Here is a 13,653-nt window from a genome sequence, read left to right as displayed (position 1 = left end):
TTATTTTAATTGAAATGTTAATGTAAAACTATTTTACATCGTGTACATATCCATTAAACTCATAAATATTAAGAAAATATATATTTTACCAATAGATTTTAGCTGAATAAATATAAAATAAAATAAAAAACCACCAACCAACTTCTACTCTTCTTTAAAGCTTTTATTCTGAATTTAAATTAAAAGTATCTTAGCCAAACAAAAACTAGATCAAACACTACTAAGACTAGAATTAGTTGATTAATAGTTTACAATTACAATCTTAAGGCACGTTTATTGTAATATTTACTAGGATTTTTTCCCGTGCAGCGCACGGACTTAATTGTGATGTATTGTCACTGTACACAATTTTACAATGATTCAGCCATACTATGTCACATAAGATGTTACTACAAAACTTTCTTATGCCAAATTTGATCCTCACCCTAGCTTGAACCTGAGATATTGATAAGCTGGAAATTCTCTTTAGTTAGCATTCCTGAGTCATCTCTTGAGAAAAAACTAAATGGCAATTCAATTCAATTTGCTTTCTTTCAAACACCACCATCAATCTATCACGAAGCCTCCATCAAAACTCAAAAGTCAGTGGAGATGACTAAGAGTTCATTTATATACGCGTTTCCAGGCGTGTTTTCTGGAATCAATATATTGGAGCTTCTGGAAAAACGAGCGTCAAAGGTAAGAAGGATGCTCATACAAACCGTACATTAAACAAAACTGGACAAAAACATCAACTAACACTCGTACACTTATTGTTATTTAACAAAATTAGGTGTTCACAACTACTTCCGACTCAATTGCCTTTGCCTTTTTCTCGTTTCGTTGATGTGACTTGTTCATAGCTCGGTCAGAGTGCGACACTATCTTGGATACTGTAAATCCTGTATCTTCAAAAGTATGTGATCTGTAGGGTATTAAAGAATTGCGAAGAACAACATCAACTCCTTCATAAGTCCAAACACCTAACACTGCATCTCCTTTAAGTCCAATGGCAAACCAACCAAGCCCTGCAGCAGCTATGTCTACAGAACTCGAGTCCCAACTGTTCCCACTAACACGAAATTCCCTTCTCGCCCAATTCCCCAGTTCTTGAACTCGTTCTTTCCCGATTGGTGGCTGCACAAAGAACAATTCAGACTAGTGTTATAATAGAGGAAATGGTAATGTCCAATGAATGATCAATACTTGTGAATCAAAAGAGTAACTGGTGACTTTTACTTGCAAGGAATTGCTAAATATATAGTCAATTAAAATGAACATAGAGAATACCTGTAACTGGCGTCCAAAATGGTCTTGAAACATTTTATCTGCATTTTCTACTTTACCCATGTGCAGGGGAAGATAAGGAGATGCCCACACTGTGACATAAATAGTATCCAGAGACGTTTCTTCGATATCCAGTCTCATTAGACCGGCTATGTGAATCGAATGACCAGCCTACCACAATAAATTGGCAGAAGAATGAAGTTACAGTAGGTTTTAACAACAGACAAAACATACAAATAAAAACCACGGTGCATCTTAGCGTACATGTATTAACAAAAACATAAGATTCAGTACCATGAATTAGCATTTCAGTGCACTAACCTTAATTCTGTATGTCCTAGGTTTCAACTCCTTGCTCACGTGAACAAGCTTTTGCTCTTCCCTCGTCAACCTTGTTGTAATTTGGTGAGGATTAAGAAGGCCGGGTGTATCAAATAACTTTGCCTGACTTGGAAGAACACCTTCCACCCTAACAATGCCCAGTGTAGTCCCTGGAACAGGTGCTTCTGTAAGATGTGTAACCTTCCCTTCAACATAGTTCCCTATAGAATTTATCAGTGTACTCTTTCCAGCGTTCTGCGCCCCAACAGCCCACACGTTACCTCTAGGTCCAGCCAATTTAATTATATCATCTATAAGATTCATCAGTCCCCAATCTCTCAAAGAACTCACCATGTGCAAGCTAGTAATCTTATTAATCCCACCCTCTCTTGCTCTCTGCCTAATCCAGTGCTCAAGTCTTGTTGGTGACAATGAGCTAGGTAACAAGTCAATCTTCGTCACAACAAGTACCACTCTAGGTACATTCCCAGACTTACCCTTCTTCCACGCAGCAGAATTATCCTCAATCGTCTGCGAAACCAATTTTGCAACCTTCCTCGGAAACGACCCATCAAAATCCGCCGCATCCACAACCATAAGCACCACCGAACGAGCCCCCGTCGCGGACGCCAACTTCCTCCCAACAGTATGATCGAAATCAAAATCCGGAAGCAAGTTTTCCACGGTCGGATCCTTCACCTTCCCATAATGCCGCAACGAATGGCATCGTGCGCACACCACCGGCTTCTCCGGCTTCTTTATCACTTTCAAATCATCATCATTAAGCTTTTCCGGTTCGATAACAAGTCCCTTTTTAACCGAATTCGAGAACTCAGGCTCGTGCGCAACCGCTTCAAGATGGTTGTGCAATCTATAATTCATGTCTTTCTCAGAGGGTTTAACAAAATAACCAGGGTGTTTTGCATTACAATCCTGCATATAAACCCCACAACCAGGACAAACATGAAGAGATTGCGATGTTCCTTCATCATAATTACCCTCACGAGATAGGATCAACTTTTGCTTCAGAGCTGATTCTGCAGGCTGTGAAGAAAAAGACCTAAACTCTGGGAAGCTTTGGAAATGGATTTTCGAGCATGGTAAGATCGAGAAGATGCTTGACTTGGCATCGTTTTTGCACTCAGAAAGGAGTGATAAGTAAAAGAGTGGCTTAAGCTTCGAAGGGGAGAGTTTTCGAGCTGCGAGCATTTCTATCAACTGTTCAATAATGGTGAAAACACGTAACGGAAACTAACGAGAAGAGGCTTACAGAGTTTAGGGCGGAGGCGGCGACGGCGATGTCAGTACTCTCCGGTGCCGGTGGTGGTGGTTTTAATCACAGACACCGTGCGGCTTGGTGGTTCCGAATTACGAAGGCTAGGTTTTTCGTTTGACTGAGATTTTTTTTTTATTTGCATCAAAGAATCTGAGATAGAAACGGAAATGGATTTTTTTGTCAACTGGCTTTTTTTAACATGCACCAGTTTTTTTTTAACTCAGTGTCAGCCTCTAAGGCCCATTATATTTTTTTAACCAGCCTAACCCAAAACCGCCAGAGCTCCTCCTGAGGTTGATCATTATTGCACTGACCTCCCCTCTATTAATTAACAAGACACTTATGGAGAGGACGTCTTTGGCTGGCCTCACTCTAAGGATGGTCAATACTTAGTGAAGTCAGGGTACCAAATTGCTCAGGAAATAGCTCACCCTGATACTCCTCCCTCCCAACCTTCTGCTCCGGATGATTCCTCGATCTGGATTTATATTTGGAATGTACAAGTCCCACAAAAGATAAAGATGTTCTTATGAAAGGCCTGCTCAGATGCTCTACCTGTGAAGGCTGCCCTGTACAGAAGAAGGATTTCCCCCGACCCAACTTGCAACTTCTGTGGTCAGGATGAAGAATCTATTACTCATGCGCTACTCGATTGTGAATGGACCAGACCAGTTTGGTTTGCGTCCCAAATCCAGCTAAATCCTTCTGCTCTAGGTGCTTCCTCCTCTTTCAAAGGTTGGCTGCTGGGAGAGATCAAGATCCTAGAGACAAATAAAGATTTTTTCCAGCTTGGAATGATGATACTAGTTCACACTCTCTGGGGATCATGGAAAGAGAGAAATGATTGTTACTTCCAGAGAAGACAACCTGCTCCAGGAGTTGTGGCCATGAAGATTAACTCACACATCGAGGAGTCAAGCACCATGGTTTCTTCCACCTCAGGACGTGCACCGGATCTGAACAGTGCCATGAATGGTGGAAGCCATAGAGACCCGCAGTCAAGAGCAAACGAAAATCTCTCCCTTACTGGATACATAAGGATAAATATGGATGCTGCTTTTAGCAACTCTTCCTGCAGGGGAACACTAGGAGTCATTGTCAATGATGAGAGTGGAGCCCAAATCCTGACCCATGCCAATAGCTTCTTTGCTATTTCTCCTCTCGCAGCTGAGGCAAATGCTTTGAGAGAGGCTTTAGTTCTCGCCTCCAATCTACAGCTGGGCAAATGCATCTTTGCTTCTTACTACAAGGAATTGATCTCCTTAGAGCATCTCCAATGCAAGGTTGTTAGTTGAGTTGCTTAAACACTATTTTGGTGGGTCCAAGCTGCCACATAAGATTTAAGCAATTCATAAGCAATCTATGTTGATTTTGCTCCAATGCAAGGTTGCTTATTTTACTTTTAGTAGGGTCCCACTATACTTTATATTTATATTTTTTACTCCCACATTTAAATTTAAATATTAATTTAAATGTAACTGATTACTTTTTTTTAAATGTAACTGATTACTTAATCACTAATTAATTTTTTTATCAACTAATTTATTAATTGAGTTAAAGAAAAAACTAATTTATTAATTCAATACAATTTTTTCTTTAGGCCCAAATACTTACGAACCCTCATGCCTCAGCCTACCACGTTAGTTATTTTGCTTTGATTTTTTTAACATTATAATAAAAGCCCACTTGCTTTTGTGTTAATATTTAATAAGGTTTAGAAAACAAAACCTAATCTGATCTTCAACCCTTATCAGAAGTATCCAGAAGCAGTTTCTGCAAGAGAGAGGAAGAGACGAGAAGAAGAAGAAAGAAAGAAAATGGATCGTAGATTCAATCACCCCTTCGTCTCTCTCACACCTTCCTTCATCTCTCTCACACCCCTGGTCTCTATGCTTCCCACACAATGTTAATCAACTCTTCCAGCAACAAATCAGACCTCCCCAAACCCAGATCGAAGATTCAATCTCCATACCGGAGGTTCCAGCAACAAATCGGAGCTTCCCACAACCACATCGGAGGTTCAATCATGAGATTGTGGGTTTACAAAATAGATCGGAGACATGCAATAAGTCATTGTTGTCGGAGTCGTTGTTGCGCCGGCGGTGCTCACCTCACATATCTGTCTCCGGTTCTCTCTTCTCTTCTGTAACAAATTTTTGTTTTGTTTTGTTTTTTTCTTTTGTTTGGGACTTTCAACAATTTGTATTTTAAATTTATTAAATTTGTGCTCATCTCCCTTCTCTTCTGTAATAAATTTCTGAATTATTTTTTTTATTTTTTTCTACTGCTTGTGACCTTTATGGATTATCTCTGTTTGTTGCTTCTGCTTGTTCTTCCCTCTTCTTTTAACGAGAATTCTGTTGCTGGTTGAGAAAGAGAAAACAATTTTTTTAATAGCTGCAGCAAGTTAAGGAGCGTTGCTTATTTAAGCAACGTTGCTTAGCTTTGAGCTGTTAGCAACGCCACCTCAGCAAGCTCCAATAGGGCAGAAAAATAAGGAGCGCACCTTATTTTAAGCAACCCCATTGGAGTTGCTCTTATGCACTAACTTTGACCATCCATAATTAGATTTAACAGTCGTGATTTATTCTCATTTTCTCACATAAGATCATCTTTCTCATAGGATACATCCCCTATATATATATATATATATATATATATATATAATTACAAAACTACTATTATATATATAATTTAACAACTTGATTTGTTAATAATTCGATCATATTTAAACAATAAGATATCATATTTCTTTGCAAAGAGATATAAAACGGTTTTTTCATCACAAAATAATATAAGTCGCGTTTTGTTTTGCAAAAAAAATCCATCAATCAAGTTAGGTTATAACGTGTGTTTGAGGCAACAACGGGTTTGGATTTGGGAAAGACAAAACATGAGCTCGACCCGACCTGTTACCATCCCGAAACACGCCCCTTGAACTATGGTGCTTTTCTATCCGTTAATGTTTAGAGTTTTGTTTGTTATTAGGGTTCTTGAGGTGACATGCATTATTTGTATTGCAAATTATTTTGAAAAAGATTGTTATGACCAATTCATAGTATTTCAATTATTTTAAGATTTAAACTATTTTTAATTTGGACCTAAGTGGACTTTGTAAGACTGCCTAATGCTAACACTTTGATAATGTAACAAGTATAAAGCAAGCAACAAATTAATCAGCACATTATTTCAAACTACAAGTATCAACCATTGAACTATTTAGGGGATGAGAAATGAAGGGATTTGTAGGGTGAAGTGTCAGGGCTCAAACTCAGGTGAAAGAACTAATTTACTAACAATTAACCATTAACATTTGTCTATAAAAAAAAACTATTGAACTATTTCAAACATCTTTCAAAGGTTTCCCAAAATAAAAAAACTCCAAATCAATTGAGTTTCTAAATATGCGCATGTAACATAAAAGAATAAGATCGAGCAAACAATTGCTTTTAGACTATTGCAAAGCAAGGTTTTAATCTAACCATTATTAAAACAGAATAAGCAAATCTAATGCATCACTTAACTATAGTTGGGTTAGGCCTAACGGATTTAAGAAGTCTGAAGAACATACTTCTAACAAAGAAAAACAGTTAAAGTATATCGAGTGTTGCCAATCCTGGATAACACATGCATCCCAAGCATGCAAGAATCCTATGCCAAAAAGACTTGGCCACCAATCAAAGATAACACAAATGGCAATTTAAATCTGAAATTTCCCCACATATATCAGGGGAGAAAGGGAAAAGGTTGGACCATGACCACGTATGGAACCTTAATTAGATGTTCAAAGTCCAAACAAACTTTTAGATGGAAAAGCAATGTTGTTGTTGCTCTCAAATTCAAGGTATAGACTTTCACTCACGAAACAACAGTAGTGTCATAACTTTCAACTTTTCATGCAGATTAACAGAGATAAAATCTCTTAAATTTTAATATGAAAACTGTTGGACTACTTGGCCAACAATTGCTACTATGGCAGTTCACCATCTGTAAGCAATAGCTAACGTTTGCAAGACAAGGCATCTTCCTAGCATGTTGTACAATAAAGACGAATAAGATTGGATGTATATAGTCATGTGGTCAGTATCCAAAAAAACAATATTATAAAAGACAGAGCAATGGAAAACATCGGCTCCTTTATTTAATATGATGCTTCTTCTGTACAACAAAGATACTGGAAGAATAAGATTGAACGTAAATTCATGTGGTCCGCACATACAATATAGGAAAAGATAAAGAGCAAGACCAATGGAAATGTCCTTCACTGCACTAACTGTCAGTCTCCAGGAAGACAAAGAAAGGAAAGACAATATTTTAAGAGTGTACATGTGTACTGCGTAGGCATGGTTTCAAATTACTTTTTCTTTAATTCAGATAGAAATAATATTAGAAGACAAAAAGAAAGAAGCATAAGAACAGACCATTCCATGACTTTTAAGCCGAAATTGAAGTGAAATGGGTAGACAAGATAGCATCAATTGCTATCAGTACAACTAAAGCAGATTACGTGAATATTATGGACTACAAAGTCAAACAAAATATCTAGATGCCTAGATTCAACCATTTATATAATATAAAAGGGCAATATATCATGGTATCTACCTTAATGTTCCGCTATGACGAAGAGAAGACTGCAGGACACGTCTACAGTTTAGGATCCAGGGGTGAGACAGCAGCGTTTTCGCATCAGGCCTTTGTCTTGCATCCTTACATGGGAAAAAATTGGTATTTAAAACAAGTGTTAGTCACTAGTTTCATTTGAAATGATTCAAAGTCTGTATGAATACAAGTATCCACCTCGCCTGTCCTATCAAGCTAGAGTTAGAAAACTACATAGTCAATAATGACAGCATCACTTTACTTCAATCAGGAAAACAAACATACAAATAATGCACTAGTAGTCATCAACCTAAAAACTGATATTCTCAAGATGATCTCCATTTGTAAGACATGAAAAAATACATCAAGTACTCACATGCTGCTTCTTATCCATGTTTTATTTTCTGGGTAAGTTTATCTCATACTCATAATAAAAAAAATATTTGTAAGTGAAGCAAATGCAGAAAAGTCATGCAGTAATGACAAACCAAAGAACAACATTAAATTAAATATTTAGAAAACAACCTAAACTCCACTATACCTGCTGTGTCTAAACTCCACTCTACCTTACTTATATAATTTTTGGAAATATTTAAATTATACAGACATACAACTACGTGACCAGACTGCTGCCAGTAGTTAAGAAAGAAATGTTAGGCACACATGGACCCAAAAAGGTTAACACTAGATCTGTGTCATTTCATCTGTAGCTACCTAATATTATTAGAAATAATAGTGCAGTATTATTTCTGTAGGGTTTAGGGTTCCTGTGGTAAAGCCAATTCTCTCCTTAACCATTATGTATCAATGAACGGTCTGACACAAACTATATACTACTAAATCATCTCTCAACTTTTTTGTCTTGTATGGAGAGACCAGTGCAGTAAAAAAAAATCCTAAAACAGACAATGATAACTCAGGCAGGTCAGGAAGTGGGTAGGGACTGCCATATGGAACAAGATAGACTGAGAGAATTCAACAAGAGAATTGACACCTGGCCACACTAGCATCTAAGTTAATATACCGTTTGCATTAATAAGCATTTTCCATTCATTAGTTAAGATCAAATTTACCTTCTTAAAGCACTGATGCAGAAAGTCAGTAATGTTAGGTGAAAGGCTATCCGGAATTGGAGGTTGCTCATCCTGAGAGAAAATTCAAGGGATATAAATCAAATTATGATTATTTAATTAGCAATAAAAGATAGAATAGAACATAAGCAAACCTGTACAATTCGGAAAAGAGCTGGCATAGGCTGCAAGTCATAGTAAGGAGGAACACATGTAAGAAGTTCAATAACCGTACAGCCAACACTCCAAATGTCAGAAGCTGCGCAAACCCCGGACATTTCTATAACCTGAAATATTAAACCAAAAGTATCAGTGGGGTCCCTAATCAAGCCCAATACATATTAAAAGACCCTTTTCAACCCACAATTGTCTTTATAAGTTTGCAAGTGCCAGTTAGGTTCTCAGCTGAACAAATAAGCTCCTTTTTTCATTCAAAAAATACATTATTCAAATGAGAGAAGGCACAGCGCATTTGGAAGAGGATGAAAGATCCTCCTACAAAAAAGAGTAAGTTGCAAAAATGTAACAAAGTAGTCTAATCCCTTTGCATATCAGTTGGTGTTAGGGGACACTTTAAGTAAGGCAATGATCAAAAGTTCAAATGAAATGGTTCAGCAGAAAAATATCACAACTTTGTCACACCTCTGGGGCCATCCAGTATGGTGTTCCAACAACTGAATGAGTATTAATATCAGCCTCTGTTAATTTTGTAGCCACACCAAAATCAGCAAGTTTGGCAAGACCCTGAAAGCAGAAGTTAAGATGTAATTAGTGAGAACTAATGCAAACTTTCTAGACCAAAACGAAGATGAAGGCAATAAAACAGAAAATTAGAGCATGGTAAAAAATGACAGGACCAAAAGTGATGTGGAAGAAAACCTATGGTGAACCTATGGTGACATTGTAAAACTAGAAAAAAAAGTTTATTAGAGTAACAAGTGTGGCTATAAGAAGTCTCACATTGTATAGATAAGCAAGTGTACAATAGTATATAAGTTAAAGGACCCACTCACCCATTGCCTTAGGGTTTTGTGATGAAAGTATGTGGATGATGTCCTAATCACTTATAGTAAATTCTATTAAAATAGACCATGGTAAGAAAATGGTTAATAAAAGAAGAAAAAAATTTATTGGAGGTAGAGGTACAAAAGGTTGGAGGATAAGAAATCCTCAACTAAGACAAAAAAAAAGGAGAAAAAAAAAAGCAAAGACAAAATCAGATTTCCCAGAAAAAAAAAGATAATGTAGGAGAGCTGTCCAGTCTCTTAACACCAATGTTTTTACTGTTTTTCTGTGTAGTTTTCCCCCCTTTTTTCCTTTGAAGAGGATGCCATATCCTCCATATTCCTTGCTACTTTCTTCTCTTCGTATTAAAAAATAAATATGCGGGGTTTTGATTAAATGCAAAATAACTAGTAGTCATTATAAAGCTCAAAACTCAAAAGGCTTCCCACCTTTTCTACTAATTTCCACAGCCTTATTTTGTAAGTAAAAAGGGTTAAATTCAAAGTTGACCCACATTCTAAATATCGAATTTCCTGGCATAGTTCAGCTAACTGAACCAGTGGCTCAAATAAAATAGTCAACTGTCTTTAATTAACTATAAAGGATAAACAGAATACCAACAAAAACAAGATTCAGCAGAGTAAAGAAGCATGATACAAATAGCACTTAAAAAAGCAAAAATGAATGCAGCAGACAATGAAACGGAAAAGCAATGATATGCAGATTGTACCTTTTTTCAGAGAGTTAGAGTGGGAGATGAGAGTTAGCTTGTTTGGTATGAGGGAGAGAAATAGGGGAGACAGAGAGAGAAAATCATGGGACCCACCACCTTTTATGAGTCTTCTCAATTTGTTGAGAAGAAAGTGTGGGAGAGAGTTGTTTTATTCCTCTATCATTATCATACCTATTAATAAATAGTTATATATTTATGGTAAAAATGACATTTTACACAAACAATCTTCTCACTTCTCACTTTCTATTCAACCAAACGAGAGGAGAGAGTTTCTACATCATTCTTTCTCTTCTCTGTCTATCATACCAAACAACCAACCAAATCTACTCTATTCCACACCTCTTTCTCTCTACTCATCTTCTCTCTTTTCTCTTTCTCTTCTCAACCAAACAAAGTCTTAGAATACCGGGAACAGCCATATACATCCAGATGCAATTAAGTCCGATCAAATAAATGGAGGCAAAACAGATTGCTCAGATGCATAGTGATGAAATCAATTTGCACATACACAGCACAACAAGAAGAATCGCCGAAACACAAAGCCCTGGCATATAATAGGATCCAAATAAAATAGAAATCTTGCCTCTTTAGTTGTCAATATGTTTGCACCCTTAATATCCCGATGGATAACACCTTGCTCGTGCAGATAAACCAAGCCTTCCAACACCTTTCTCATCATAAAATACTTTTAGTATAGAATTAAAAAATAACCAGGCCAGGAAAAGCAACAACGGACACTCTTACACAAACAAACCTGGGCAATATAAACAGCAACCAATGATTCTGGAAAGGGTCCAAATTTATTTGGCTTGATAATATTTGCAAGTGAGCCATTCTCCACATACCTACAAATTTGCGAGCATGTAGCAAAATCCATTAACTATAAATACCCTTCAAATGATGCTATAACAGCGCAAAAGAGTTGAATTCACTTACTCAAGAATTATGTGCAGGTGACTCTTTGTCTTTAAGGATCCAAGATACTTTACAATGTTTTTGTGGTTCAAATTCTGTAAAATATTAATCATTTCAAAAACATGAATGATGAATCGTATAGTAAGTCAATACCAATTATACAGGTGTTAAAAATCTCAAGCTTTTAAGCTAATTTAGTTCAAATGAGAGAGGAGAGAGGAGGAGGAGGAGGAGGAGAGAAGAGGGGAGTGATTTCAATTTTTATGATGATTGGATAGTAGGAGACGAGGGGAGGGGAAGGGAAGGGAAAATTCATGATTCTCTTCTTGTTTAGTTCATGAGGGGAGGGGAGGGATATCAAAACAAATTTACTTTCATTGCCCCTGCTTCCAAAATAGAATTTTTGATTTCAGAATATGAGGATTAATCTTTTAGTCACACAATTCATCTCCCCTCTAAATCCCCCAAAATTGGAGGAAAGCCAAAATTAAGTTAGGACTTAGGAGGGTTGTGGCCCCCTTAATCCCCCCCCCCTCTCCCCTCCTAAAGTTTTAACCAATAGCCTTACAAAAATGGAACACTTACAGACTTACTACCACGACAGATATTAACCAGATGAGATTTCAATTGATAATATAGTGCAAATCCAACATTGAGGAAAAGAAATACCTTTAACAAATCAATCTCTTGCTGGAACATTTAGGCATCACATGACAGTACAGCCACAAGTAAAAGAGCATCAGTAGATAGATAGATAGATAGATAGATATAATGTATTATGAAAGCAAAGCAACAAGCTTTCACGTTTATAATTACTAGCGAACATAAAATAGAAAATTGGAAATGAAAACAGATGGTTTTAAGACACATTCTATACCATAATGATGTTAAGATCCTCCTGAGCAATATTCTCCAAAGAAACTTGCTTAATTGCAACAAAATCTCCATTCTCCAGGTCCAAACCTTTGTACACTCGACCATAAGCTCCTTTCCCAATCTCATCTCCCAGCATCTGCTCCGAATCTCACATGCAGGCAAAGCAATCAACCATTAAAATATGAGCCAATCCCATATGAAATTTGAAATATATAACCAAGACAAGATGAACCATAAAATCAAACATTTGCAGATAAAATTCAACAACTACAGCATATATATAATCCTCTCAGTACACTCCCTATGCGAACCCTAAAAAATTAACTAAAACACGTAAGCAATGATAAAAAAGAATCAAAAACATCTAACAACCTAAGCAACTAGCAACTGCCACCATCAAGCACCATCCCCCCACATCTGGCCCTTGCCCAGCATACAGACCTTGTTTTAACCTCATCTTTGCAACCACCATCACTATATCATTTTTCCACCTCCCACCACCCCACATTACCCCTTCACCCCAACCCAACCCAATGCCGCGCTATCAGCTACACCACACCATCACCCTGAATTGACTAACCTTACTACCATCCACATTTCCTAGTACACAACCACTGCATGTCAAGTCTCAACTTCTACAGTAGCAGCCTCGCCTTAACTATAATCATCATCATTTCTTAGCTTCTAATAAATCACCCTAAGTTTCTTAAACAACATAAACCTAAAGCTTCCACTAATCAGAATTTTTCCAGTGCACAATTCAAGAGTCTAGAGAGCGATAATTCAGCAAATTGGACTCAAACAAAGCAATTAACTGTAACATTTCAAGCAGCATTTCTTCGTTTTCTTCTCAATTATTCAAATTAATCACGAAACCGTTGAGATCAACAGAGAATGAGAGTGGAAGAGGGAAAAATGGGCGTACATATTTGTTATCGAGCGTCTTCGATTTGGTGAACGCAGACGACGTCGACTGGCGCGACATCTCTGCGGTGGTGGTGGTGGTGCGGCGGAGATCGGAGAAAGCAAACCCTAGCAGAGATGACGACGGAGGAAGCCACGCATGGCAAAGGAATTGAGAATTGACGCCGGAGAAGAGAACGCACGTTAATTAATTAATTAATTAATGAGAATGTATATATATATATATATATACACATAAACTGATAATTTAAAATGAAATGAAGAAGAAGAAGGAGATGATGAAGAAGAAAAAGGAAATATATATATCTGTCTATCTATATCTATATCTATCTATCTATCTTTTATATCTCTCCATAGGGCACATTAAATATTATTTCACTCAAACAAAAGAAAAACACATCACTAACCTTTTCCTATATAACTATATAAATTAGTCATAAAGCTCATTTAGAATGTGTACTTCACATAGTGTGTGTTGAGGTATTTGCTTTGATTTTTTCAAATGCTCAAAGTTTGAGTCATTTTGCAAGTACTTATAATGTATTTTTCAATGATTAGTTTAGTTTACCAGTTTGATATTGATTTTCCATCTTGATTTTCTCATAATTTTTTTCTTTGTTTTCATCCCACTTTTTCATGAACAAGAATCTCAAGGACCCGTCTTTCTT

General features: G+C 36.9%; 3 protein-coding genes across 5 annotated transcripts; 1 reads left to right on the top strand and 2 right to left on the bottom strand.

The window, feature by feature from the left end:
• Positions 1–490: 490 nt before the first annotated feature.
• LOC130747669 (GTP-binding protein BRASSINAZOLE INSENSITIVE PALE GREEN 2, chloroplastic) lies at positions 491–4,283 on the bottom strand. The gene is made up of 3 exons (XM_057600671.1): positions 1,588–4,283; positions 1,270–1,437; positions 491–1,116 (listed from the first exon to the last, which is right to left on the bottom strand). Exons 1-3 carry the CDS (start codon positions 2,794–2,796, stop codon positions 769–771), a joined length of 1,725 nt encoding a protein of 574 aa, XP_057456654.1. The 5' UTR covers positions 2,797–4,283; the 3' UTR covers positions 491–768.
• On the top strand, positions 3,206–5,860 carry LOC130745067 (uncharacterized). The gene is made up of 3 exons (XM_057597213.1): positions 3,206–3,244; positions 3,400–4,146; positions 5,852–5,860. The coding sequence occupies exons 1-3, from the start codon at positions 3,206–3,208 to the stop codon at positions 5,858–5,860; spliced, it is 795 nt and encodes a 264-aa protein (XP_057453196.1).
• A 603-nt stretch (positions 5,861–6,463) lies between these two features.
• On the bottom strand, positions 6,464–13,329 carry LOC130747670 (MAP3K epsilon protein kinase 1-like). 3 transcript variants are annotated; one of them, XM_057600673.1, is made up of 11 exons: positions 12,987–13,199; positions 12,063–12,197; positions 11,855–11,875; positions 11,207–11,280; positions 11,025–11,115; positions 10,854–10,937; positions 9,175–9,276; positions 8,688–8,819; positions 8,536–8,607; positions 7,466–7,569; positions 6,464–6,886 (listed from the first exon to the last, which is right to left on the bottom strand). In XM_057600673.1, exons 1-11 carry the CDS (start codon positions 13,044–13,046, stop codon positions 6,844–6,846), a joined length of 918 nt encoding a protein of 305 aa, XP_057456656.1. In that variant the 5' UTR covers positions 13,047–13,199; the 3' UTR covers positions 6,464–6,843. The 3 variants fall into 3 exon arrangements, with proteins under 3 accessions (XP_057456656.1, XP_057456655.1, XP_057456657.1); XM_057600672.1 differs by having other exon boundaries at positions 6,465–6,890; positions 12,987–13,329; XM_057600674.1 differs by lacking the exon at positions 6,464–6,886 and adding an exon at positions 6,986–7,037.
• Positions 13,330–13,653: the final 324 nt, after the last annotated feature.

The sequence above is a fragment of the Lotus japonicus genome, chromosome 3 (genome assembly GCF_012489685.1).
Source record: "Lotus japonicus ecotype B-129 chromosome 3, LjGifu_v1.2".
Lineage (NCBI taxonomy): Eukaryota > Viridiplantae > Streptophyta > Magnoliopsida > Fabales > Fabaceae > Lotus > Lotus japonicus.
The sequence above is the reverse complement of the archived record's forward strand: the minus strand, read 5'-3'. Positions and strand labels throughout refer to the sequence as shown.

Coding starts and splice junctions, on each gene's coding strand:
- LOC130745067 (XM_057597213.1), top strand. CDS start 3,206: ATGGAGAGGACGTCTTTGGCTGGCCTCACTCTAAGGATG. Junction 3,245..3,399: donor CTGGCCTCACTCTAAGGATG/GTCAATACTTAG, acceptor TTCTTATGAAAG/GCCTGCTCAGATGCTCTACC.
- LOC130747670 (XM_057600672.1), bottom strand. CDS start 13,046: ATGTCGCGCCAGTCGACGTCGTCTGCGTTCACCAAATCGAAGACGCTC. Junction 12,198..12,986: donor AGACGCTCGATAACAAATAT/GTACGCCCATTT, acceptor GATTCGGAGCAG/ATGCTGGGAGATGAGATTGG. Junction 11,116..11,206: donor CACCTGCACATAATTCTTGA/GTAAGTGAATTC, acceptor GCAAATTTGTAG/GTATGTGGAGAATGGCTCAC.
- LOC130747669 (XM_057600671.1), bottom strand. CDS start 2,796: ATGCTCGCAGCTCGAAAACTCTCCCCTTCGAAGCTTAAGCCACTCTTT. Junction 1,438..1,587: donor CTAGGACATACAGAATTAAG/GTTAGTGCACTG, acceptor TTATTGTGGTAG/GCTGGTCATTCGATTCACAT. Junction 1,117..1,269: donor ATTTTGGACGCCAGTTACAG/GTATTCTCTATG, acceptor TTCTTTGTGCAG/CCACCAATCGGGAAAGAACG.